Source organism: Chlorocebus sabaeus, chromosome 11 (genome assembly GCF_047675955.1).
Source record: "Chlorocebus sabaeus isolate Y175 chromosome 11, mChlSab1.0.hap1, whole genome shotgun sequence".
Lineage (NCBI taxonomy): Eukaryota > Metazoa > Chordata > Mammalia > Primates > Cercopithecidae > Chlorocebus > Chlorocebus sabaeus.
The window spans coordinates 48,120,072-48,141,544 of NC_132914.1; the positions used below are offsets into that span (position 1 = coordinate 48,120,072).

Genomic DNA, 21,473 nt, shown 5'->3' on the forward strand with positions numbered 1-21,473 from the left:
TGTCTACTTTTCTTCTGTGAGCCACCACTTTTCGGCAGGGTTGGACGTTTGTTCAGCACACGTCGCCAAGGTCGGCTTTAAAAATCAAATCTAGATTGTGAACTATGAAAACTGCGGAATTATCAGTGCTATGTAGCTATCTGACAAGTGATAAAATGTGTCATTAATATTTTTACACATCCCCGTGCCACAGAATGGCATCTCCTGCTAATCGTCCCCCCCGCGACAGATGATAGTACATCCCATACTGTTGCTAGAAAAGATGGTGCAAAAGTTGAGCGCGCCGACGACTCTCTTTTCTGCCGGAAACAATTTTTCCCTATACCCGGAAGCAGTTGTTGTTTCAAGGGAGGTGGGACTGGGCGGGTCAGGCCGCAGCGGCTGACGGCGGGGGAGGAGCCGGGTCCACTGCCGGGTGGAGGGGCAAAGCGAGTGTGTGTCCTTATCCTAGCAATTGGGGTGCGGGCCTGTGAGCCAGTTGGAGTTGCGGCGGCGGGAACGATTGGGCCGAGCAGAGGACGACATGTTGCTTTTCGTGGAGGTGAGTGGATTTGCTAGTCTCGTCCTGCTCTTAGGAGAGCAGGAGTGTAGAGGCGCCGGCCGGTCCCACCGCCATGTGACTTTCCGGGCCGTACACGCCGCGGAACCGGCAGATAGGCTGACACAGCACCTGGGCCGAGCAGGCCTGCAGCTTCCCTCTGCGCGCTCACAACACTCTAGGAAGCTATGGGAGGTGATGCCCGTAGTGGAGAAGAATTGAAGGAGAAGAACGGAGGGCTGGTCTGGTGTGGCGTGAGGTTCAGAGGAGGGGTAAAGTGTCCCATATGGACCTCCTAAAGGAGACGGCATTGGGGGGTTGGGGGGCGGAGTCTGAGAGGAGAGGGTAATCAGGTGGGCGCGTTCCGGGGGCAGAGCGCGGCCTCGCGGGGCCCTCTGGGAGGGAGGCGAGCAACATGTGGGGCCACGGATGGAGGAAGGTGAAATGCCGTAAGTGTTTTGAAAAAAAAATTGAAAAAGTTCTTTGAGCAACCTCCACCAAATTCTGTCCGGGCCCCGTCCCTAGGTCTCTGGAACGTTCTGTGGGTGAAAGCGAGTTACTTTGAATCGAGGAGAAGCCAGTAGGGTTTGGAAGCCTTGAAAGGCACCGCTTTGACCTTTTGTAAAAGTTATTCAAGCAGCAACTGCGTGATGAAGGGTTGGTTCTATGAACCGATTAAAAGCCCTTTACAAGGAAAATTCCAAGAATGAGAGAAACTTATTCCGGGAAAAGCCGGTTTTTGTAATGTTATTTGAACAATGAGATACTTTTATTACTTAAACTAGAACATCTGCTGTTGGCCTATTTTAGTTTTCAAGATAGAGTTGGAGACGTGCCTTACAGAAATACGAAATTTAATTTCCCTTCATTCTGTCCTCTTGTGTGCAGTAAGCGTCAGCTGACTGCCTGGCTAATGCTTTGAGTAGATTCCAGATCATATTGTTCTTACATTGTGAAAACGTCAAACCAGCAAAGCTGCAACTTCGCAACTTGGCATTTGTTAACTATGCCCATAAAAATAATCTTTTCAATGAGGGAAGGAATTTACAGGTTGTATAATGGGTCTAGGAGCCGGGGCCAGCCTATGGCAGATTTTTTTTTTTTCCGGGTTGTGGGAAAATCTTTATTTATTTTTTTATTTTTCGACTTTTTTTTATTATACTTTAAGTTCTAGGGTACATGTGCACAACGTGCAGGTTTGTTACATATGTATACACGTGCCATGTTGGTGTGCTGCACCCATTAACTCGTCATTTACATTAGGTATATCTCCTAATACTATCCCTCCCCCCTCCCCCCGTGGGAAAATCTTAATCCGTAATGTTCCAGCATAAAGTAAATAAATGATTTTACGTTTTTTTTTTCTGTTTTACTGACATTGTGTCGCCGATAAGCTTGACATCTTTAAATTAGTGTTTTAAAAGACTGCTACATTAGAGTATATCTAACATTAATAATAAACATTCATTGGAACATCCGGGGAAATCATGAAAAGATTTAAAATTACTGAACTCATTCTGTTTACTGTTTTCTATCCTCATTGTTGTTTTCCTTAGGCAGAATAAGAAATCAGATAGGATTTTAAGACATTGCCGGCCACTTTGTTTTAGGAATGTTATGCTATGTAAATACCACAGGTTTAAAGTGTGTGTTTTGCTGAGCGGAAGAAAGATTGTGGAGTTTATATTGACGGGAGCTCCACAATATACTTTTGACTTCCAAATTGATTCCTTTGGCTTTATTAAAATGTAAGTTTTAATAACAGCCCCATTTATTGTTTAAATTAGGTCCTCTCCTGTCTCTAAAGCAATACTTAAAATATTCTACAGATGACAAAACCGAGCCCCAGAAGTTAAAGTAACTTTACTTAGTAAAAGTAAAGTAGTGTAACTGGGATTTAGATCCAGGTGTTGCTGATGTCAAGTCATGGACGGGATGTTAGCAGTTCAGGCCTGTCCAACTCCCCAGGTTAGACAAATTCTACCATATCTCTGCCAAACTATTATTTAAAAGTTGTATCTCCATTAATCATTTTCTTTGTGAATCACTATGTCGTTCTTCATTTTCTCATATGAGTTTTATTGAAAATTAGCTGTCTTTAAATATTTGGGGCTGAATATGTGGTTTTAAAATCAGTGAAAAACAACATGTTGGTCATTTGATGTTTTGTTAACTAGTATTTGATACCAGTAACCTCATGATAGAGGAATTATTCTCAGTGAGAGAACCAACGCTCAGAAGTTAGATATCTAAGGTCATTCAAGTGTAAATAATGTGGGGGTTAAAGTCTGAAGTCTGGCTTCTAGAACATAAATTTCTGGCTCCAAAATTATTTTTGCACTTTCCCATAAGTCAAAGGTTCTGAATCTAGGTTTTTGGATAGAATTGAGGAAGTAAGTACCTGAGCTTGGTTGGGGAAAAAAATTTGTTTATTTTCACTAGTTTCTAACTGAAATCTAAATGGAAAAGAAGTGAAAATTCTTTAAATGTTAATGGCAGCAACAGTGTCTGTGACCTTGTCACCAAGACAAATCACTTTTTAACATATATTACAGTTTTTGCAGATATCTTGAAATATTTATGCTCATTACTTGCTATATGTCAAAAATATTGTTATTTAACGTATTGCTATATTAGACATTTTAAAATATTTTGACAACTGCATTTCAATATAATTAGTTTACTTTGTGATCCTATATATTTTAGAAATTTAAAAAAACTCTGAAAAGGGATCCATAGATTAATTGGACTACTAAAGAGGTCTTTGTCACAAAAGAGGTTAAGAACTGCTTTACTAAACCAAGTTGCTTGTGGATCATCTTTGGCAGGATTAATCTGGGATCCCTGGGTCCTCTGCAGTTGTGTTCAATACTTTTTACTAATGTGTATTTTTCTGGAGAGATTCCAGCTTAACTATCCCACTAGAATCAGTAGAATAGATAATAGCAATATAACAATAACAACAGTAGTACTACATACTTGTGTGTCAGGAATGTTTGATGTTTTTGTATATATAGATATCTGTACATTTTAAGTCTCAATATCTCTATGAGATGTTAGTATCCCCATTTTAGTGATAAGGAAACTAAGGCAGCCAGGCGCAGTGGCTCATGCCTGTAATCCCAGCACTTTGGAAGACTGAGGTGGGCGGCGGATCACCTGAAGTCAGGAGTTTGAGACCAGCCTGGCCAACATGGTGAAACCCCATCTCTACTAAAAATACAAAAATTAGCCAGATGTGGTGGCACACGCCTGTAATCCCAGCTACTTGGGAGGCTAAGGTAGGAGAATCGCTTGAACCTGGGAGGCAGAGGTTGCAGTGAGCTGAGATGGTGCCACTGTATTCCAGCCTGGACAACAGAGTGAGACTGTCTCAAAAAAAAGAAACTAAGGCACAGAGAATTTAAACTTGCCTAAGTTTTTACACAGTTAGTGAACATGGAAGCTTGAACTCATCAACCACCTACTCATATTGGAGTAGAATATATTGCAGACAAGGAATCCTATGTAAATAATACTTAGATGCAACTTTTTAAAACCTGGCCTTGGGCCCAATGTGGTGGCACGCGCCTGTAGTCCCAGCTACTCGGGAGGCTGAGGCAGGAGTTTCGGTTGAGTATGGGAGGTGAAAGCTGGAATGAGTTGTGACTCTGCCATGGCATTCCAGGCCAGGTGACAGAGCAAGACCCGCTCTATTGACTTCAGTAGATTATTGGTTTGTTTTATTTTTTTTCCGCTTGAGACTGAGTCTCTCTCTGTCACCCAGGCTAGAGAGTGGCGCAATATCAGAAACCTCTGTGTCCTGGGATCAAGCAGGTCTTTTTTTTTTTTTTTTTTTTTTTTTTTTTTTTTTTTTGAGACTGAGTCTTGCTCTGTTGCCAGGCTGGAGTGCAGTGGCACGATCTGGGCTCACTGCAACCTCCACCTCCTGGGTTCAAGCGATCCTCCTGCTTTAGCCTCCCGAGTAGCTGGTACTACAGGCGTGTGCCACCATGCCCAACTAATTTTTGTATTTTTGGTAGAGATAGGGTTTCACCATGTTGACCAGGATGGTCTCTCTTGACCCCATGATTTGCCTACCTCGGCCTCCTCAAGTGCTGGGATTACAGGCGTGAGCGACCGCGCCCGGCGGGTTCAAGCAGTTCTTCTGCCTCAGCCTCCCTAGTAGCTGGGTCTTCAGGCATGCGCTACCATGCCTGGCTAATTTTTTATTTTTTATTTTTAGTAGACAGGGGTTTTGCCATGTTGGCAGGGCTGGTCTCGAACAGCTGACCTCAAGTGATCCGCCCTCCTCGGCCTCCTAGAGTGCTGGGATTACAGGCGTGAGCTACAGCACCCAGCCGATTATTGTTTTTTCGTTGTTTGTTTTTTGTTTTTTTTTTAATCATCTCTATCCTGAAGGAGAAACAAACAATGTCCCTCTCTGGAAAGAGGTAGAAGTTTGGATGATTCACAGTCATCAGACATGACCTGCCTTAAATTCTTTTACAACAAATTTTTTTAAGTTTGAAACTGCATTGTACTACGTTCATCTGAATGCTATCAAGTTACTTAAAACTTTTGAGCCCTAAGGAGGCAGATTGTAATTAAAATTTTTTTTTTCATTTCTCTCTCTTAAAGTTTTTTTTAATTTTTAATTTTTTCTTTTTTGAGACAGAGTCTCGTTTGCTGCAGCCTCCACCTCCCTGGCTCAAGTGATCCTCCCACCTCAGCCTCCAAAGTAGCTGGGACCATATGCATGTACCACCATGCCTGGCTAATTTTTTTCTTTTTGATATTTTTTTGTAGAGACAGTGTTTTGTTTTTTTGCTCAGGCTGAAATTTTTGTTTAAATTAAAAAAATTAAAACTAGAGGCTGGGAAGGGTGGGTATGCAGTGACTACTAAAATTGTGTTTCTGTCTCTGTTTGAGTTTTTCCCTGAAAATGAAGACAGTTGTCCCTTGGTATCTGTGGGAAATTGGTTCCAGGACCCTCTTTAGATGCCAAAAACCTTGGATGCTCAAGTCTTACATAAAAAGGCATAGTATTTGCATATAACCTATGCACATCTTCCTGTATATGTTAAATCATCTCGATTATTTATAATATCTGTTACAATGTAAATGCTTTGTAAATAGTTGCTATATTGTATTATTTATAGAGTGATAAGAAAAAAGTCTCTACATGGTCAGTACAAATGCAACGATTTTTTTTTCTGAGTATTTTTGATCTGTGATTGATTTCTCCACTGATGGATATGGAACTCATGGATATGGAGGGCCAACTATACTTATAATTACTTACTTAGGTAGCAGTTAAGTTTCATACGCCCTTGGATGCTTTAATAACTTTTAAATAATTAAAAGTTTTTTAGGTTGGGTAACGTGACTCATGTCTGTAATTTCAACACTTTGGGAGGCTGAGGTGGGAGGATAGCTTGAGCCCAGTAGTTCAAGACCAGCCTGGGCAACAAAGTGAGACCCCCCCACCCCCAACCTCTACAAACAAATTTAAAAAATTAGCCAGGCCTGGTGGCATGTGTTGTGGTCCCAGCTACACTTGAGATGGGAGGATCACTTGAGCCAGGAGATCGAGGCCGCAGTGAGCCATGTTCGTGCCACTGCACTCCAACCTGGGTGACAGAGGGAGATGCTGTCTCAAAAATTTTTTAAAATTATTATTATTATTTTTTTAGAGACAGGGTCTCACTGTGTTGTCCAGGCTGGAGTACAGTGGCTATTCACAGGTATAGTCATGGCATACCATAGCCTCAAATTCCTGGGCTCAAGCAATCTGGTTTCAGCCTCCTGAGTAGCTGGGACTGCAGGCTCATGCCACCAGTTAAAAGTATTTTTAATTGTGAAATACATATAACATAAAAAGTATCATTTAACAGGTTTTTGGTTTTTTTTGTTTGTTTTTGTTTTTTTGAGAGGGAGTCTTGCTGTGTTGCCCCAGGCTGGAGTGCAGTTGCACGATTTTGACTCACTGCAATGTCTGCCTCCTGGGTTCAAATGATTCTCTCACCTCAGCCTCCCCAGTAGCTGGGACTACGGGCGTGCGCCACCATACCGGCTAATTTTTGTATTTTTAGTAGAGACAAGGTTTTGCCATGTTGGCCAGGCTGGTCTCAAACTCCTAGTTGATCCACCCATCTCAGCCTCCCAAAGTGCTGGGATTACAGGCTTGAGCCACCGCACCCAGCCCATCTTAACAGTTTTTTTGTTTGTTTTTTGAGACAGAGTCTTGCTGTGTTGCCCAGGCTGGAGTGCAGTGGCATGATCTCGGCTCATTGCAACCTCCGCCTCCTTGATTCAAGTGATTCTTCTGCCTCAGCCTCCGGAGTAGCTGAGACTACAGGAGCATACCACCATGCCCAGCTATTTTTTGTATTTTTAGTAGAGAAGGAGTTCCACCATATTGGCCAGGCTGGTCTCGAGCTCCTGACCTTGTGATGTACCCTCCTTGGCCTCCCAAAGTACTGGGATTGCAGGCGTGAGCCACTGCGTCTGGCCAAAGCTTTGTTTTCTTTAATGTTTAATATTTGAGGTATAGGTTTCCAATTTTTAAAACATTGTAAATGTTCTGTATTATAAACCGTGATTTTCTGTAATGGTTTTAGAATCTTGAGTTCAAATGTATGACCTGAGGCAGGTGACATAGCTTCTCTGAACCTCAAGTTCTTATGTATAATTTGAGAATACTGATGTCTTCTGATAGTTAGGTTGTGTTAACTTCTGATAGTTACGTTGTGTTAAATCATACTATGATTTAATCCTCAAAACCAACTATATTGTGATATAAATTATTGGTGGCTTCCAAACACCTCCAAAATTTGTGCTTTATATAGTAAATATTTTTGGAGAGCTTATTGAACGACATGATAGTAGCACTGATGATTGCAAAAATTACTGTGAGATAGCACTAATTTAAGAGAAGTATAACTTCTAAGTTTTTGTCTCAGCCTTGTTACTAACTTACTCTGATTTAGGGCAAGCCAAACAATTTAATTATTTAAAGTTTTTTTTATAGTTGGAGAGTATACTTTTGGTTGGGCAAATATAAATTTTAAAAGAGGAATGAAGATGGCAGTATGTTAAAATACACATTTACATGCAGGATTTAAAGGAATACAGGTGGGTGGGCTGGCTTGCACCTGTAATCCCAGAACTTTGGGAGGCCAATGCAAGTGGATCACTTGAGGCCAGGAGTTTGAGACCAGCCTGGCCAACATGGCGAAACCCCATGTCTACTAAAAGTACAAAAATTATCTGAGCATGTATCTGTAGTCCTAGGTACTCAGGAGGCTGAGGCACACCCTGAAGCAGAGGTTACAGTGAACCGGATCATGTCACTGCACTCCAGCCTGGGTGACAGTGAGACTGTCTCAAAAAAATGAAAATTAAAGGAATACAAATGTTAAAATGCAAATAGGTACTTTACATTTCCTCTTTTGAAAAAAATTCTAATGTAAAAGTGTAAGTAAATGTAAGAATAAGAAACATCTAAATATGTACTCATCTTTCCTGTCTTACCTGTGTCCTTGTCCCACCACTTGAACCAATCTTTGGTTCACAGAATATGTCTACAGTTTTTAAATGACGGGCTCTAAACCAAAGAAAGAAGAGTACTTAGATGAATATTATTAGGGGTAGGATGTGAACTGCATTCATAAATGCCAGACTCCAGGGGTGAGTTAAGTTCTATTGGGTTTGTATGTTATTGAGAGAAGAGAAAAGGATTTTCTGCTTTTTTTTTTTTTTAGATGGAGTTTCTCTCTTGTTGCCCAGGCTGGAGTGCAATAGCTCACCACAAACTCTGCCTCCCGGGTTCAAGCGATTCTCCTGCCTCAGCCTTCCTGAGCTTTCCTGAGTAGATGGGCATTACAGGCATGTGCCACCATGCCTGGCTAATTTTGTATTTTTAGTGGAGATGGGGATTCTCCGTGTTGGTCAGGCTGGTCTTGAAGTCCTGACCTCAGGTGATCCGCCCTCCTCAACGGCCTTCCAAAGTGCTGGGATTACAGGCGTGAGCCACCGCACCTGGCGAGAAAAGGATTTTCTCGTCAGGATAGAAAAGTCTGCAGTAATGCAGGGTTTGCGTAACAAATAGTTCGATAGTGTTTCATACTACTAACTAGCAGGTAAGATGATCTTACTGGCCATTTTGCCCTGGAAGGTCACAGCATATGCCTATTTTCTGGGACGGATGTTTTACCTTTTTTCCTTCTCAAAAGTATTCTGGTTTGTATAATAACTTGTATATTTTCAGAAGAGATTAGAGGTTTACTGTGTGCTCATTGGCAAGACTTTCCTTCTATACTAATAAAGTAATATAACGCACGTAAGTGGGTATTGAAATATTTGTTATATTGGGTATGGCAGGCTGGGCGGGGTGGCTTATACCTGTAATCCCAGCACTTTGGGAGGCTGAGGTGGAAGGATAGCTTGAGTCCAGGAGTTCAAGACCAGTCTGGGCAACATAGTGACATCCCATGTCTTAAAAATTTTAAAAAAATATACATTGGCTGTGGGAAATGTAAATTTATAGGGCAGAAAGTTGCAGTTGAGCATGATAATGAAAATAGGATTATTTTTGCCTTTTGAGTTGGAGGAAGAAAAAAAATAGTAGGGCAGTGACCGAGTAAAATTAAGATACATTTATATACAAGGTTGCATAAAAGATTTTTTTTATTTTTCTTTGACCAGCAGGCAAGAAGAAAACAATGTCTAGAAACATGGACTCTGGGACCAGCCTGCCTGGTTCTAAATCTCTGCTGAGACTGAGCCACTTTTTGTTTACCTTCCTTCCTTCTGTTTCCTTGAGAATGGCCAGGAGGTGGAGGTTGCAGTGAGCCGACATTGTGCGCTGCACTCCCGCCTGGAAGACATAGCAAGACTCTGTCTCAAAAAAGAAAAAAAAAAAAACAAAAAATAATAATAATTATTATTTTTTGAGATGGCGCTTCGCTCTTGTTGCCGAGGCTGGAGTGCAATGGCGTGATCTCGGCTCACCACAACCTCCGCCTCCTGGGTTCAAGCGATTCTCCTGCCTCAGCCTGCTGAGTAGCTGGGATTACAGACATGCACCACCATACCTGGCTAATTTTGTATTTTTAGTAGAGATGGGGTTTCTCCACATTGGTCAGGCTGGTCTCGAATTCCCGACCTCAGGTCATCTGCCTACCTCAGTCTCCCAAACTGCTGGGATTACAGGTGTGAGCCACCATGCCCAGCAAAGAAAAAAAAAAAACTATTTTGATATTTAATATTGATGTTTGAGGTTGATGTATATTTAAGTTCGTTTGTGTAGTTAGCCATTAGCTTTATCAGCTGACTAATTGAAGTTATGGCTCAGTATTTTCAGGATTAAATAGTAAATGTTAGGTACCTTTTTGTTTTGTTTTGTTTTTTGTTTTTTTTTGAGATGGAGTCTCGCTGTGTCGCCCAGGCTGGAGTGCAGTGGCGTGATCTCCGCTCACTGCAAGTTCCGCCGCCTCCCTGGTTAACGCCATTCTCCTGCCTCAGCCTCCCTAGAAGCTGGGACTACAGGCGCCCACCACCACGCCCGGGTAATTTTTTTGTATTTTCAGTAGAGATGGGGTTTCACTGTGCTCACCAGGATGGTCTCAATCTCCTGACCTCGTGATCCGCCCGCCTTGGCCTCCCAAAGTGCTGGGATTACAGGCGTGAGCCACCGCGCCCGGCCGGTACCTTTTTTTAATGGAGACAGGGTCTTGCTATGATGGCTAGGCTGGTTTCGAACTCCTGGCCTCAAACGATCCTCCCATTTTGACCTCCCAAAGTGCTGGGATTACAGGTGTGAGCCACAACACCCAGTCTGTTAGACATCTATTAATAGATAATTCTTTATCTTTTTTTTTTTTTTTTTTTTTTTTGAGACAGTCTCGCTCTGTCACCCAGGCTGAAGTGCAGTGGTGCAATCTCGGCTCACTGCATCCTGCCCCTCCTGGGTTCACGCCATTCTCCTGCCTCAGCCTCCCAAGTAGCTGGGATTACAGGCGCCCACCACCACACCTGGTTATTTTTTGTATTTTTAGTAGAGACGGGGGTTTCACTGTGTTAGCCAGGATGGTCTTGATCTCCTGACCCTGTGATCCACCAGCCTCAGCCTCCCAGAGTGCTGGGATTACAGGGGTGAGCCACCGTACCTGTCCTAGAATTCTTAATCTTTAATGAAAGGATTCATGAATCTCATGCTGAATTTTCTAGGGAGAAATTTGTAACTTTGATTATATTTTCAGAGCAATTCGTGACCCCCAAAAGTTTAAGATTAAGACCCCAAAAAGTCTAATCTATGGTGGCATCAGCTGCTTTTGATGAATGACAGATGCCGTCTGATTGAGATAGTAGGAATTTTAGGATATAAATCCTGTCTTTTCCGCTGGTACTAGAGTACCAGTAATAATACTGATGATAATATTGATGAATAAACTTCAGATTTTCTTTCACAATAGAGGGCAAGTGAATTCTGATTTTTGACAACTTGGAGAGGTTGGTGGAAACAACTTAGGGTGGTCCAGTTTCCTTGCTGTTCAAAGTGTTATCTGTAGATAGCAGCAAGCTCGTTTAACCCAGGGGTTTGTTAGAGTAAGAACTCTGGTTTGTTACAGTAGAAACTCTACCCCTGAATTACTGAATCAGTCAGCATTTTATCAGAATCCCTAGTTGATTCTTTTTTTTTTTTTTTTTTTAAGATAGTGACTTGTTCTGTCCTTTAGGCTAAAGTGCAGTGGCACCATCTTGGCTCACTGCAACCTCTGCCTCCCGGGTTCAAGTGATTCTCCTCTGCTTCCTAAGTAGCTGGGATTACAGGCACCCACCACCACACCTGGCTAATTTTTGTATTTTTAAAAATTTTTATTTATTTTTTGAGATGGATTTTTGCTCTGTTGCCTAGGCTGGAGTGCAGTGGCACAATCTCAGCTCGCTGCAACCCCTGCTTCCCGGGTTCAAGTGATTTTTGTGCCTCCTGAGTAGCTGTGATTACAGACATGCACCACCAACCCCATCTAGTAGAGATAGAGTTTCACCATGTTGGCCTGGCTGGTCTTGAACTCCTAAACTCGGGTGATTCGCCTGCCTCAGCCTCCCAGAGTGCTGGAATTACAGACGTAAACCACTGAGCCCAGCCCGGGGACCCTAGTTGTCATCTGGTGGCTGTTTTCTATATTCATTTCTTTCTTTTCTTTTTAATTTTTGAGATGGAGTCTCACTCTATTGCCCAAGCTGGAGTGCAGTGGCATGATCTTGGCTCACTGCAGCCTCTGCTCCCCAGGTTCAAGTGATTCTCCTGCCTCAGTGTCCCAAGTAGCTGGGGCTACAGGCGCATGCCACCATGCCCACCTAATTATTATATTTTTAGTAGAGATGGGGTTTCACCATGTTGGCCAGACAGGTCTTGAACTCCTGACCTCAGGTGATCCACCCACCTTGGCCTCCCAAAGTGCTGGGATTACAGGTGTGAGCTACCCTGCCCAGCCCCTAGACTCCTTAGGATTAAATCCTGGTTTTTTCTTAATAGCTATGTAACTTTGGGCAGATTACTTTACCTTGAAGTAAAGTAACTTTCCTTATCTGTAAAATGTGGATGATAATAGGCCTTAACTGAAATTGTTATGAAGATGAATTAAATATTCCATAAATGTTATTACTATTCTCTGAATGAGTGAAGAATTCCCACTTTAATTTTCATTTTTACTTTTTGTAAAATAGCCCTAAGCATTTTCTGGTAGGATTCTGAAGTTACTTTGGAAGAAATGACAGGTGTTTTTTTTGTTTTGTTTTGTTTTGTTTTTCCCCCTAAGTGCTTGTAACTTAGTAGTAGCCCTCTCAGTATTGGAGATGTAAAAATTGAACCTGGATAATTGATCTGTCATGGGGCAAAATACATTTAATCAATTTATACATTTTATTTCTGTTTTACAGCATTTATGGGGTTAAGTGGCATGGGATTTCTGTTTCTGATAGTAAATAGGTAAGTAAAACAAAAGGTTATGTATGTCCAAAGGGATGGTTTTACCGTATTTATGGTGATTTTCTTCCTAACTCTTGGTTCTGTTACCTTAGTCTGTAATTTCTTAGGACAGGAAGATATCATTTTCACAAGAAGTTGATGGTTCTCTTTTTTCCTTTCATTTTTCTCTCTCTGAAGGTAGAATTTAGCATTAAATGGGACAATAATCAGGACTGCCTTTGGCTTATTTGGGGATGACATATTGCTTAGAAATGAGGGTGGTGATTGAACCAGCAGTTTTACAGATAGTTTATTTTTATTTATTTATTTATTTATTTTGTTTTTGAGACAGAGTTTTATTCTTGTTGCCCAGGCTGGAGTGCCATCTTGGCTCACTGCAACCTCTGCCTCCCAGGTTCAAGTGATTCTCCTGCCTCAGCCTCCCGAGTAACTGGGATTATAGGCATGTGCCACCACACCCAGCTAATTTTGTATTATTAGTAGAGACGGGGTTTCTCCTTGTTGGTTAGGCTGGTCTCGAACTCCTGACCTCAGTTGATCTGCCTGCCTCAGTCTCCCAAAGTGCTGGGATTGCAGGCGTGAGCCACCACGCCCAGCCTACAGGTAGTTTAGATCTTTTTCTTGAATATCTGTGTGCTGGCATATTATGTATATGTTGGCAGATAGTTTAGCATGCATTTGGACAATTTACATCGTTTAGTAGATATTTATACAACTGTGTAATCTCAAGGGCTTCTAATCCTGTGGAAGTGAGCAAGATTTTGATGGCAGTCTAAACTGTGGTGAGAAGATGAATAAAACTTGGCTACTGGCTGGATGTGGTGGCTCATGCCTGTAATCCCAGCACTTTGGAGGCCAAGGCGGGTGGATCACAATGTCAGGAGTTTGAGACCAGCGTGACCAACATGGTGAAACCGCGTCTCTACTGAAAATACAAAAATTAGCCGGACATGGTGGTGGGCGCCTGTGATCCCAGCTACTCAGGAGGCTGAGGCGGAGACTCGCTTGACCCCACGAGGCAGAGGTTGCAGTGAGCTGAGATCATGCCACTGCACTCCAGCCTGGGCGACAGAGTGAGACTCCGTCTCAAAAAAAAAAAAAAAAAAAAAAAAATTTTATTGGCTATCTAGAGTCTAAATGAAAAGATAGATTTTATTCTAGCTAAACTGACTTAGGGGCTGCCAGCCATCAGTGAACGTATTAGCATGCAAAAAGACATCACTTTGGAGATTGTAAGAATTTTAGTTGTGTATGGAAGCTATCATACACAATTAAAATACACTGTAAAGTATTTATTTTACAGTATCACAGATAGTGAACATTTCCCATGCTTTCTAAAAATTTTTCTCCATTTTTCAAAACTTTTTAAAGAGAATTCAGTCTTGCCTTGTTCAGGGATGTGTCTTGAGGGATGTGTCATGGATTTCATTATGTGAACATCAGAAAATATTTATACAAATCTAAATGGTATAGCCTACTACGCACCTAGGCTATATGGTATGGCCATTATAATCTTGTGGGACCACTGTTGTACATGCAGTTTGTGCTTGATCAAAATGTCATTAATGCAGCACATGACTGTAATTATAGATTCATGAAGTTGCAAAACAGGGTACAATGTGGTCCTGTGAAGTCGTTGCTCAGTTTCTCATTGTAGTAGCACCTTCCATAACTATACTATGGTATAATGAGCAGCAAATTAACATTGATACAGTCCACAGAACTTATTCAGATTTTAACAGTTTTCCGTACAATCTGGTTTTAAGTATCTGGTATATTCTATTTTATGGATGAACTACAGTTCACCTCTATGGTTGGATGTGTGTAGAGTTAGTGTGGTAAGCATCCTTGCACTTAATATGTTTTTATATATCTCAGTTTCTTGCGAGTAAATCTGACAAGTACAATTTTTGGATCAAAATTGTGTATTTAAGGGTTTTAATAAACATTGCCAATTCTTCAGAAGAGTTATACAAATTATAGCAATGAACTGATTTTTCCTTTTCATGCTTATCAAAATATTGAACCTGGGCTATTGAGTAGGGTAAAAATGATATTTTATGATAATCTATTCCAGTCTGTCCTTTGCACATTTTCCCTGTTCGGCAAACAATCTTGGAAATTTGTAATTCTGTTGTTTAACAGTATTGTAACCTTTCAGGTCTTTTCTGTTTTTGTTGTTGTTGCTATTGCTGTTGTGTTGTTCTGTTGAGATAGGGTCTTGCTCTGTCATTCAGGCTGGAGTGCAGTGGCATGATCTTGGCTTATTGCAACCTCCTCCCATTCTCAAGCCATCCTCTTGTCTCAGCCTTCTGGGTACCTGGAACTAGAGGTGTATGCTGCCATGCCTGGCTAATTCTTGTGATTTTGTAAAGACAGGGTTTCACTGTGTTGCCCAGGCTGATCTTGAATTCCTGGGGTTAGGCGATCCCTCAGCCTTAGCCTCTGGAAGTGCTGGGATTACAGACATGCACCACTGTGCCTAGCCTATACCTGTATATTTATCTCTACAGTGATTTTGTTTGTTAATACAAATGGTAATATAAAGTGCTTATTGTTTTGCAGCTTTACTTTTTTCACTGAACAATATGCATTGGAACAATTTCCATGTTGGTGAATGTGTCCTATTTTGGTTTTCTTAAACTTTTATGGCATTCCACATTAAGAGACAGACCATATTTAACTATTCACCGGTAGGTGGACATTTAGGTGGTGTTCAGTTTTTCACTTGTGGGTTCAATACGGCACTATACAACCTTTAATATGTCTTCTTGTGTGCATCAGTGGCTTTTAAAATGTATAGTGTTGGGCGGGTGCAATGGCTCACGCCTGTAATCCCAGCACTTTGGGAGGCTGAAGCAGGCAGATCACGGGGTCAGGAGTTCAAGACCAGTCTGACCAACGTTGTGAAACCCTGTGTCTACTAAAAGTAAAATATTAGCCGAGCGTGGTGGTGCACACCTGTAATCCGAGCTACTCAGGAGGCTGAGGCAGGAGAATCGCTGAGGCTGAGGCGGAGGTTGCAGTGAGCCAAGATCGCGCCATTGCACACCAGAGCGAGAGATCTGTCTCAAAAAAAAAAAAGAATGAATAAAATAAAATGTGTAGTCTTAACTAGGCTGGTGAAAGATATAAATATGCCCGGAGAAGTACTGCTTGTCTTTATGCCATAGACCTTACACTTTGAGTATTCTTAGCACCATTAATTATCAGGGAGACATCAGATTTTGGGGTAGCATACTGCTGAATGGAATATATTTATTAATTATTTTGATCAGTTATTAAATATTTAATGAAATAGTGTACCCCATCAGGAGAAAATGTTTTTGAGCATAGTCCTCCAATATTTGGATATTTATAAATTAATTATATATGACATACTTTGTATGTTAAATATTAGCCTTAGTCTCTTATTGTGAATATTTGTCATGTCAGAAGCCTTCCAATTTTTGGTTGTATGTCTACATTTGCAAAATTGCCCATGTTATGGGTCAGGCCTCCTCAGTATGTGTACTAGTGAAAACTTCAATTCCCAGCTTCTCCCTTTTTTTTTTTTTTTTTTTTTGAGACGGGCTCACTTTGTCACCCCAGCTGGAGTGCAGTGTCACCATCTTGGCTCACTGTAACCTCCACCTCCGAGGTGCAAGCGATCCTCCTGTCTCAGCTCTCCAACTGGCTGGGACTACAGGTGTGTGCCACCATGCCCAGCTAATTCTTGTGGTTTTTTTTGTAGTAGTGGGGTTTTGCCATATGGCCCATGGTGGTCTCAAACTAAGCTCAAGTGATCCACTTGCCTTGGACTCCCAAAGTGTTAGGATTATAGGCGTGAGCCACCGCCCCCACCCTCCATGTTTTCTTGGGTGCAGGTATGTGATCTGCAGACACACTCGGATGACTTCTCTTTGAAAGTACACAATGTAAGGAAGTGAAGGTTCTATTTATAACTTCCATTTTGCAGTTAGGAATGGCAGCAGGGTTGGTCAGCTTTAAGTGGAGGTAATAGTTGCAGGTTGAGTTCTTTAATAGAGATGTGGCTTTGGTGCTGGCAGTAGTAAAGGTTATAATGGATTTGAATCTTGTTATTTAATGCCTGGTGGTGACAGGGATAGTGGTTTCCTCACCAGATCTTGTGCAACATTATTTTGGGTGATATTATCTTTGAATCTGTTTTTTCACCCCTCCTAGTGACAATTGGAGTACTGACACTCTCCTTTTTAAAGGAGAGTGTCCTTTAATAAGGAGAATGTCCACTGCACCTTTCAGATGACCGGGTGCAGTGGCTCAACACCTATAATCCCAGCACTTTGGTTTGGAGGCTAAGGTGGGTGAATCACTTAAGCTTGTGAGATTGAGACCAGCCTGGGCAACTTGGTGAAATCCCATCTCTACTAAAAAAAAAAAGAAAAAAAGAAAAAAAAAAAAAAAAAAAAAAAACCAAAGAAATTAGCTGGGCATGGTGTCACGTGCCTGTGGTCCTAGCTACTCAATAGGCTGAGGTTGGAGGATCCCTAGAACCTGGGAGGCAGAGGCTGCAGTGGGCCAAGATCACACCACTGCACTCCAGCCTAGGCCCTAGAGTGAGACCCCATCTCAAAAAATAACTACCTTTCAGTCTGAGCATGGTGGTGCATGCCTGTAATCCCAGCACTTTGGGAGGCCAGGGCGGGCTGAGAGATTGAAATCAGGAATTCAAGGCCAGCCTGCACAACATGATGAAATCCTGTCTACAAAAAGTACAAAAATTTACCAGGTGTGGTGGCATGTGGCTGTAGCTTGGGAGGCTGAGGTGGGAGTATTGGTTGATCCTGGGAGGTTGAAGCTACAGTGAGCTGAAGTGCCACTGTACTCCAGCCTGGGCAAAAGAGTGAGACCCTGTTTCAAAAATAAAACAAAACCCTCTGCTTAATTTAGCCAGAGTGGATTTGAATGATGATTGATTGTTTGAAAACTTTGATGAGATACTTTTGGTACAGCAAGCACTTTTTGCATATATTTATAGTGGCAAATATGAAAGTGTCTTGCTTTTGAAAATTGCTAGTTATGCCGGGTGTGGTGGCTCACGCCTATAATCCCAGCACTTTGGGAGGCCGAGGTGGGTGGATCACGAGGTCAGGAGTTCAAGATCAGCCTGGCCAAGATGGTGAAACTCCATCTCTACTAAAAATACAAAAAATTAGCTGGGCATGGTGGTGGGCGCTTGTAATCCCAGCTACTTGGGAGGCTGAGGCAGAGAATTGCTTGAATCCAGGAGGTGGAGGATGCAGTGAGCTGAGATCGCGTCACTGCACTCCAGCCTGGGCTACACAACAAAACTCTTGTCTGAAAAAAAAAAAAAAAGAAAGAAAAAAGAAAATTGCTACTTATAAGTTCTTAAGTAGTACTTTGATACTTCTCCTTGTGGGGCTGTTTGAAAAACTAGTTGGTTTCCTCCCTGAGCTACTTATGATATGAGGAAGTTGTGAATTAACATCTCTAATCCAAGATGTTGCTATAGTTATTCATGGTGCTACTTCAAAGATGCTTTAGCTCCCCACGTAAGGGTTGTTATCTTGTTACTGGTTTTGCTATTGTAAAAGCTTCTAGCAGCCATGAAACCGAAAGCCAGGAAGCACTACAAAGCAAAAGACTTCTGTTTTAATTAATTAATTAATTAATTAATATTTTGAGATGGAGTCTCACTCTGTTACCCAGGCTGGAGTGCAGTGGCACAGTCTTGGGTCAGTGTAGCCTCTGCCTCCAGGTTTAAGTGATTCTTCTGCCTCAGCCTCCCAAGTAGCTGGGATTACAGGCACCCACCACCACGCCTGGCTAATTTTTGTATTTTTAGTAGAGACGGGGTTTCACCACATTGGCCAGGCTGGCTTGAACTCCTGACCTCAGGTGATCCACCTGCCTTGGTCTCCCAAAGTGTTGGGGATTACAGGTGTGAGCCACTGCGCCCGACCTGATTTCTGTATTTTTATTGAAAAGTGTCAGTGTTTCACCATGTTGGCCAGGCTGGTCTCGAACTCCTGACCTCAAGTGGGTCCATCAACCTTCGCCTCCCAAAGTGCTGGGATTACAGGTATGAGCCACTGTGCCTGGCCTAGGCGTTATATTCTTAAAGATAGAGAAGCAGAATGATTACATAATGATTGGGTGGCAGAATGAAGTTAATTTTTTTTTCTGTTATACCATAATTGTCTCAGTTTTTGGAATTACTCTTTAATTTAGCTTTAAGAAAAAATACTGGTATTATTTTCTTGAAACATAATGAACGAGCTATTCTGAGAATACCTCATGGCTCTTTTCAGTCTTTACCTCCTAGACTCAAGTGATCCTCTTGCCTCAGGCTCTCAAGTAGCTGGGACTGTAGGCATGTGCCACCACGCCTGGCTAATTTTTAAAGTATTTTGTAGAGACAGGGTTTTGCCATGTTGCCCAGGCTGGTCTTGAACTCCTGAGCTCAAGCAATTTGCCTGCCTCAGCCTCCCATAGTGCTGGGATTAAAGGCATGAGTCACCATGCCTGGCCCTTTTTGTTTTGTTTTTTGAGACAGTCCCGCTTTGTCATCCAGGCTGTAGTACAATGGTGTGATCTTGGCTCACTATAGCCTCTGTCTCCCAGACTCAAGCAATCCTCCAGCCTTAGCCTCCCAAGTAACTGGAACTATAGATGTGTACCACCACCGGCTAAGTTTTTAACCTTTTTTGTAGAGATGGGGTCTTCCTATGTTGCTAAACTGGACTTGAACTTCTGGTTTCAAGCAGTCCTCCCGTCTTGGCCCCTGAAAGTGCTGGGATTACAAGTGTCAGCCATTGCTAATTCAACACATATGAAGTTTTTTTAAAGCAGAGATTTAAGCTGGTAAAAAAGCAAATGAGGCTGAACATGGTGGTTTATGCCTATAGCCCCAGCACTTTGGGAAGCTGATGCATGAGGATCACTGTAGCCCAGGCATTCAAGACCAGCCTAGGCAACATGACAAAACCCCGTCTCTGTAAAAAATACAAAAAAATTAGCTGGGCATGGTGTCATGCACCTGTAATCCCAGGTACTTGGGAGGTTGAGAAGTTGGAGGATTGCTTCAGCTTGGAGGTTGAGGCTGCAGTGAGCCTTGATGGTGCCACTGTACTCCAGCCTGGGCAACAGAGTGAGACCCTGTCTTAAAAAAGGTAGGAAAAAAAAACCAAACTTTCCCAGAGAAAAGCACACTTGACAGTTTTAGCCTTGGCTCTGGGTTGGTGCAGGAAAGGTCTTTGATGATTCTAACCACAGATCCTCTTTGATACCAGAGTATTGCTAGATTTACACTATCTATTATTTCCAAAAAACTCCAGTTGAAAATTTAAATCTAGTCCAGATTGGTAGTCTTCCTAGCAGACGTCTAGCAGAAGTAAAATCATCTCCTTAAGAGCCAGTTTAGGCCTGTTGTGGTGGGTCATACCTATAATCCCAGCACTTTCGGAGGCCAAGGTGAGATGATCCTTTGAGACCAGGAGTTCAAGACTGGCTAGACAACATAGCCACACCCCATCTCAACAAAAACAAAAACAACGTATCCACGTGGTGGCTCAAACCTGTAGTCCTAGCTGGTCACCAGGCTGAGGTGGGATGATTGCTTGAGCCCAGGAGTTTGAGACTGCAGTGAGCTGTGATCATGCCCCTGTGCTCCAGCCTGGGCAACAGAGTGAGACCCTGTCTAAAAAAAGCCCATGTAAACGTAATCTTTGATAAAATTATTACAAAGTTCTAAGAAAAATGGCCTTACAGTGTAAAATTATGAAGCATGTAAGTCATTAGGATCATGATTTAGCAGAAAAAACAAGTCACAAAATTAAGCCCTCAAAATTACAAATATTGGAATTATCATCAAGTGTAGACTACACAATTAAAATGTTTGATATGCTTAAAAGAAGAAAAAAGATGGGCCAGAAACAAAAAAGTTGATCAGATAGATATGAGGAAAGAGCTAAAAGGAACTTTAAGAAATGAAAAATATAAAAAGGGAGCTTAGAAACTTCACAAGTTGAACAGCAAGTTAGAAACTTGGGAAAATTGGCGAACTGGAAGAAAGATCGTAAGAAATTGTTCAGAATGCAACTAGAGAGACAACAAAATGGAAAATAGGAAAGAACTTGATACATGGAACATGACGACAAGGTAGCATATATTTTATTGGAGTTTCAGAAGGAAATAATAGAGCAGTTGGTGAAGAGTGAATATTTTAGGAGAGAATGGCTGAGAATTTTACAGAATTGATGAAGTATTTCAGGGAGTTCTGCGGATCCCAGTTATATCAAATAAAAAACAATTTCGCACTTAGACTTTTAATGATTGTAAAGCCTCATTAATAAATCAGAGAGTAGAGAGAGATTAAGAATGGCAGTTAACCTGATGGCCAATTACTTGTTAGCAACATCGTATAAACCAGAAAGTACAGGATGTCTTTAAGGTACCTGAAAGGGGTTATATGCCTATTGAGAAGTCTGTATATGGCAAGGATGGTTAAAAATGTATTTTCAGAGAAAGCACAACTTGAGAGAATTTACTAAGAAGTTCTGAATGATACCCTTTGGGTAGGTGGTAAATGATTTCAAAGAAAACTCCGAGATGCAAGAAAGAATAATGAACAAAGAAAATGGTCAGCATTTATGTAAATTTAAGTAAATGTTGACTGGTATAAAACTAAAATAATAGTATGTATTTAATATATTTGAAGGTACGGAATAATCTTTGCTTTTTTTTTTTTTTTTTTGGAGAGATGGAGTCTCTCTCTGTCGCCCAGGCTGGAGTGCAGTGGTGTGATCTCGGCTCACTGCAACCTCCACCTTCCAGGTTCAAGCGATTCTACTGCCTCAGCTTCCCAAGTGATTGGGACTACAGGTGCACACCACCACGTCCAGCTAATTTTTGTATTTTTTTTTTTAGCAGAGACGGGGTTTCACTGTATGTTGGCTAAGCTGGTCTCGAACTCCT

The 21,473-nt window shown here is 41.8% G+C and overlaps 1 protein-coding gene across 8 annotated transcripts in view; it reads left to right on the forward strand.

Annotated features, from left to right (window-relative positions):
- Positions 1-380: 380 nt before the first annotated feature.
- Positions 381-21,473, forward strand: part of LARP4 (La ribonucleoprotein 4) — an 82,992-nt gene continuing 61,899 nt past the window's right edge. For 3 of the 8 annotated variants that reach the window (XM_037997135.2, XM_037997137.2, XM_037997143.2), the window contains exon 1: positions 381-541. In XM_037997135.2, coding sequence (XP_037853063.1) covers positions 524-541 — 18 coding nt within the window. In that variant the 5' untranslated portion in view covers positions 381-523. Of the gene's footprint in view, positions 542-902; positions 988-9,503; positions 10,090-12,466; positions 12,516-21,473 lie in introns of those variants that run through there. The other 5 variants (XM_037997138.2, XM_037997140.2, XM_073020724.1 and 2 more) reach the window with 4 other exon arrangements.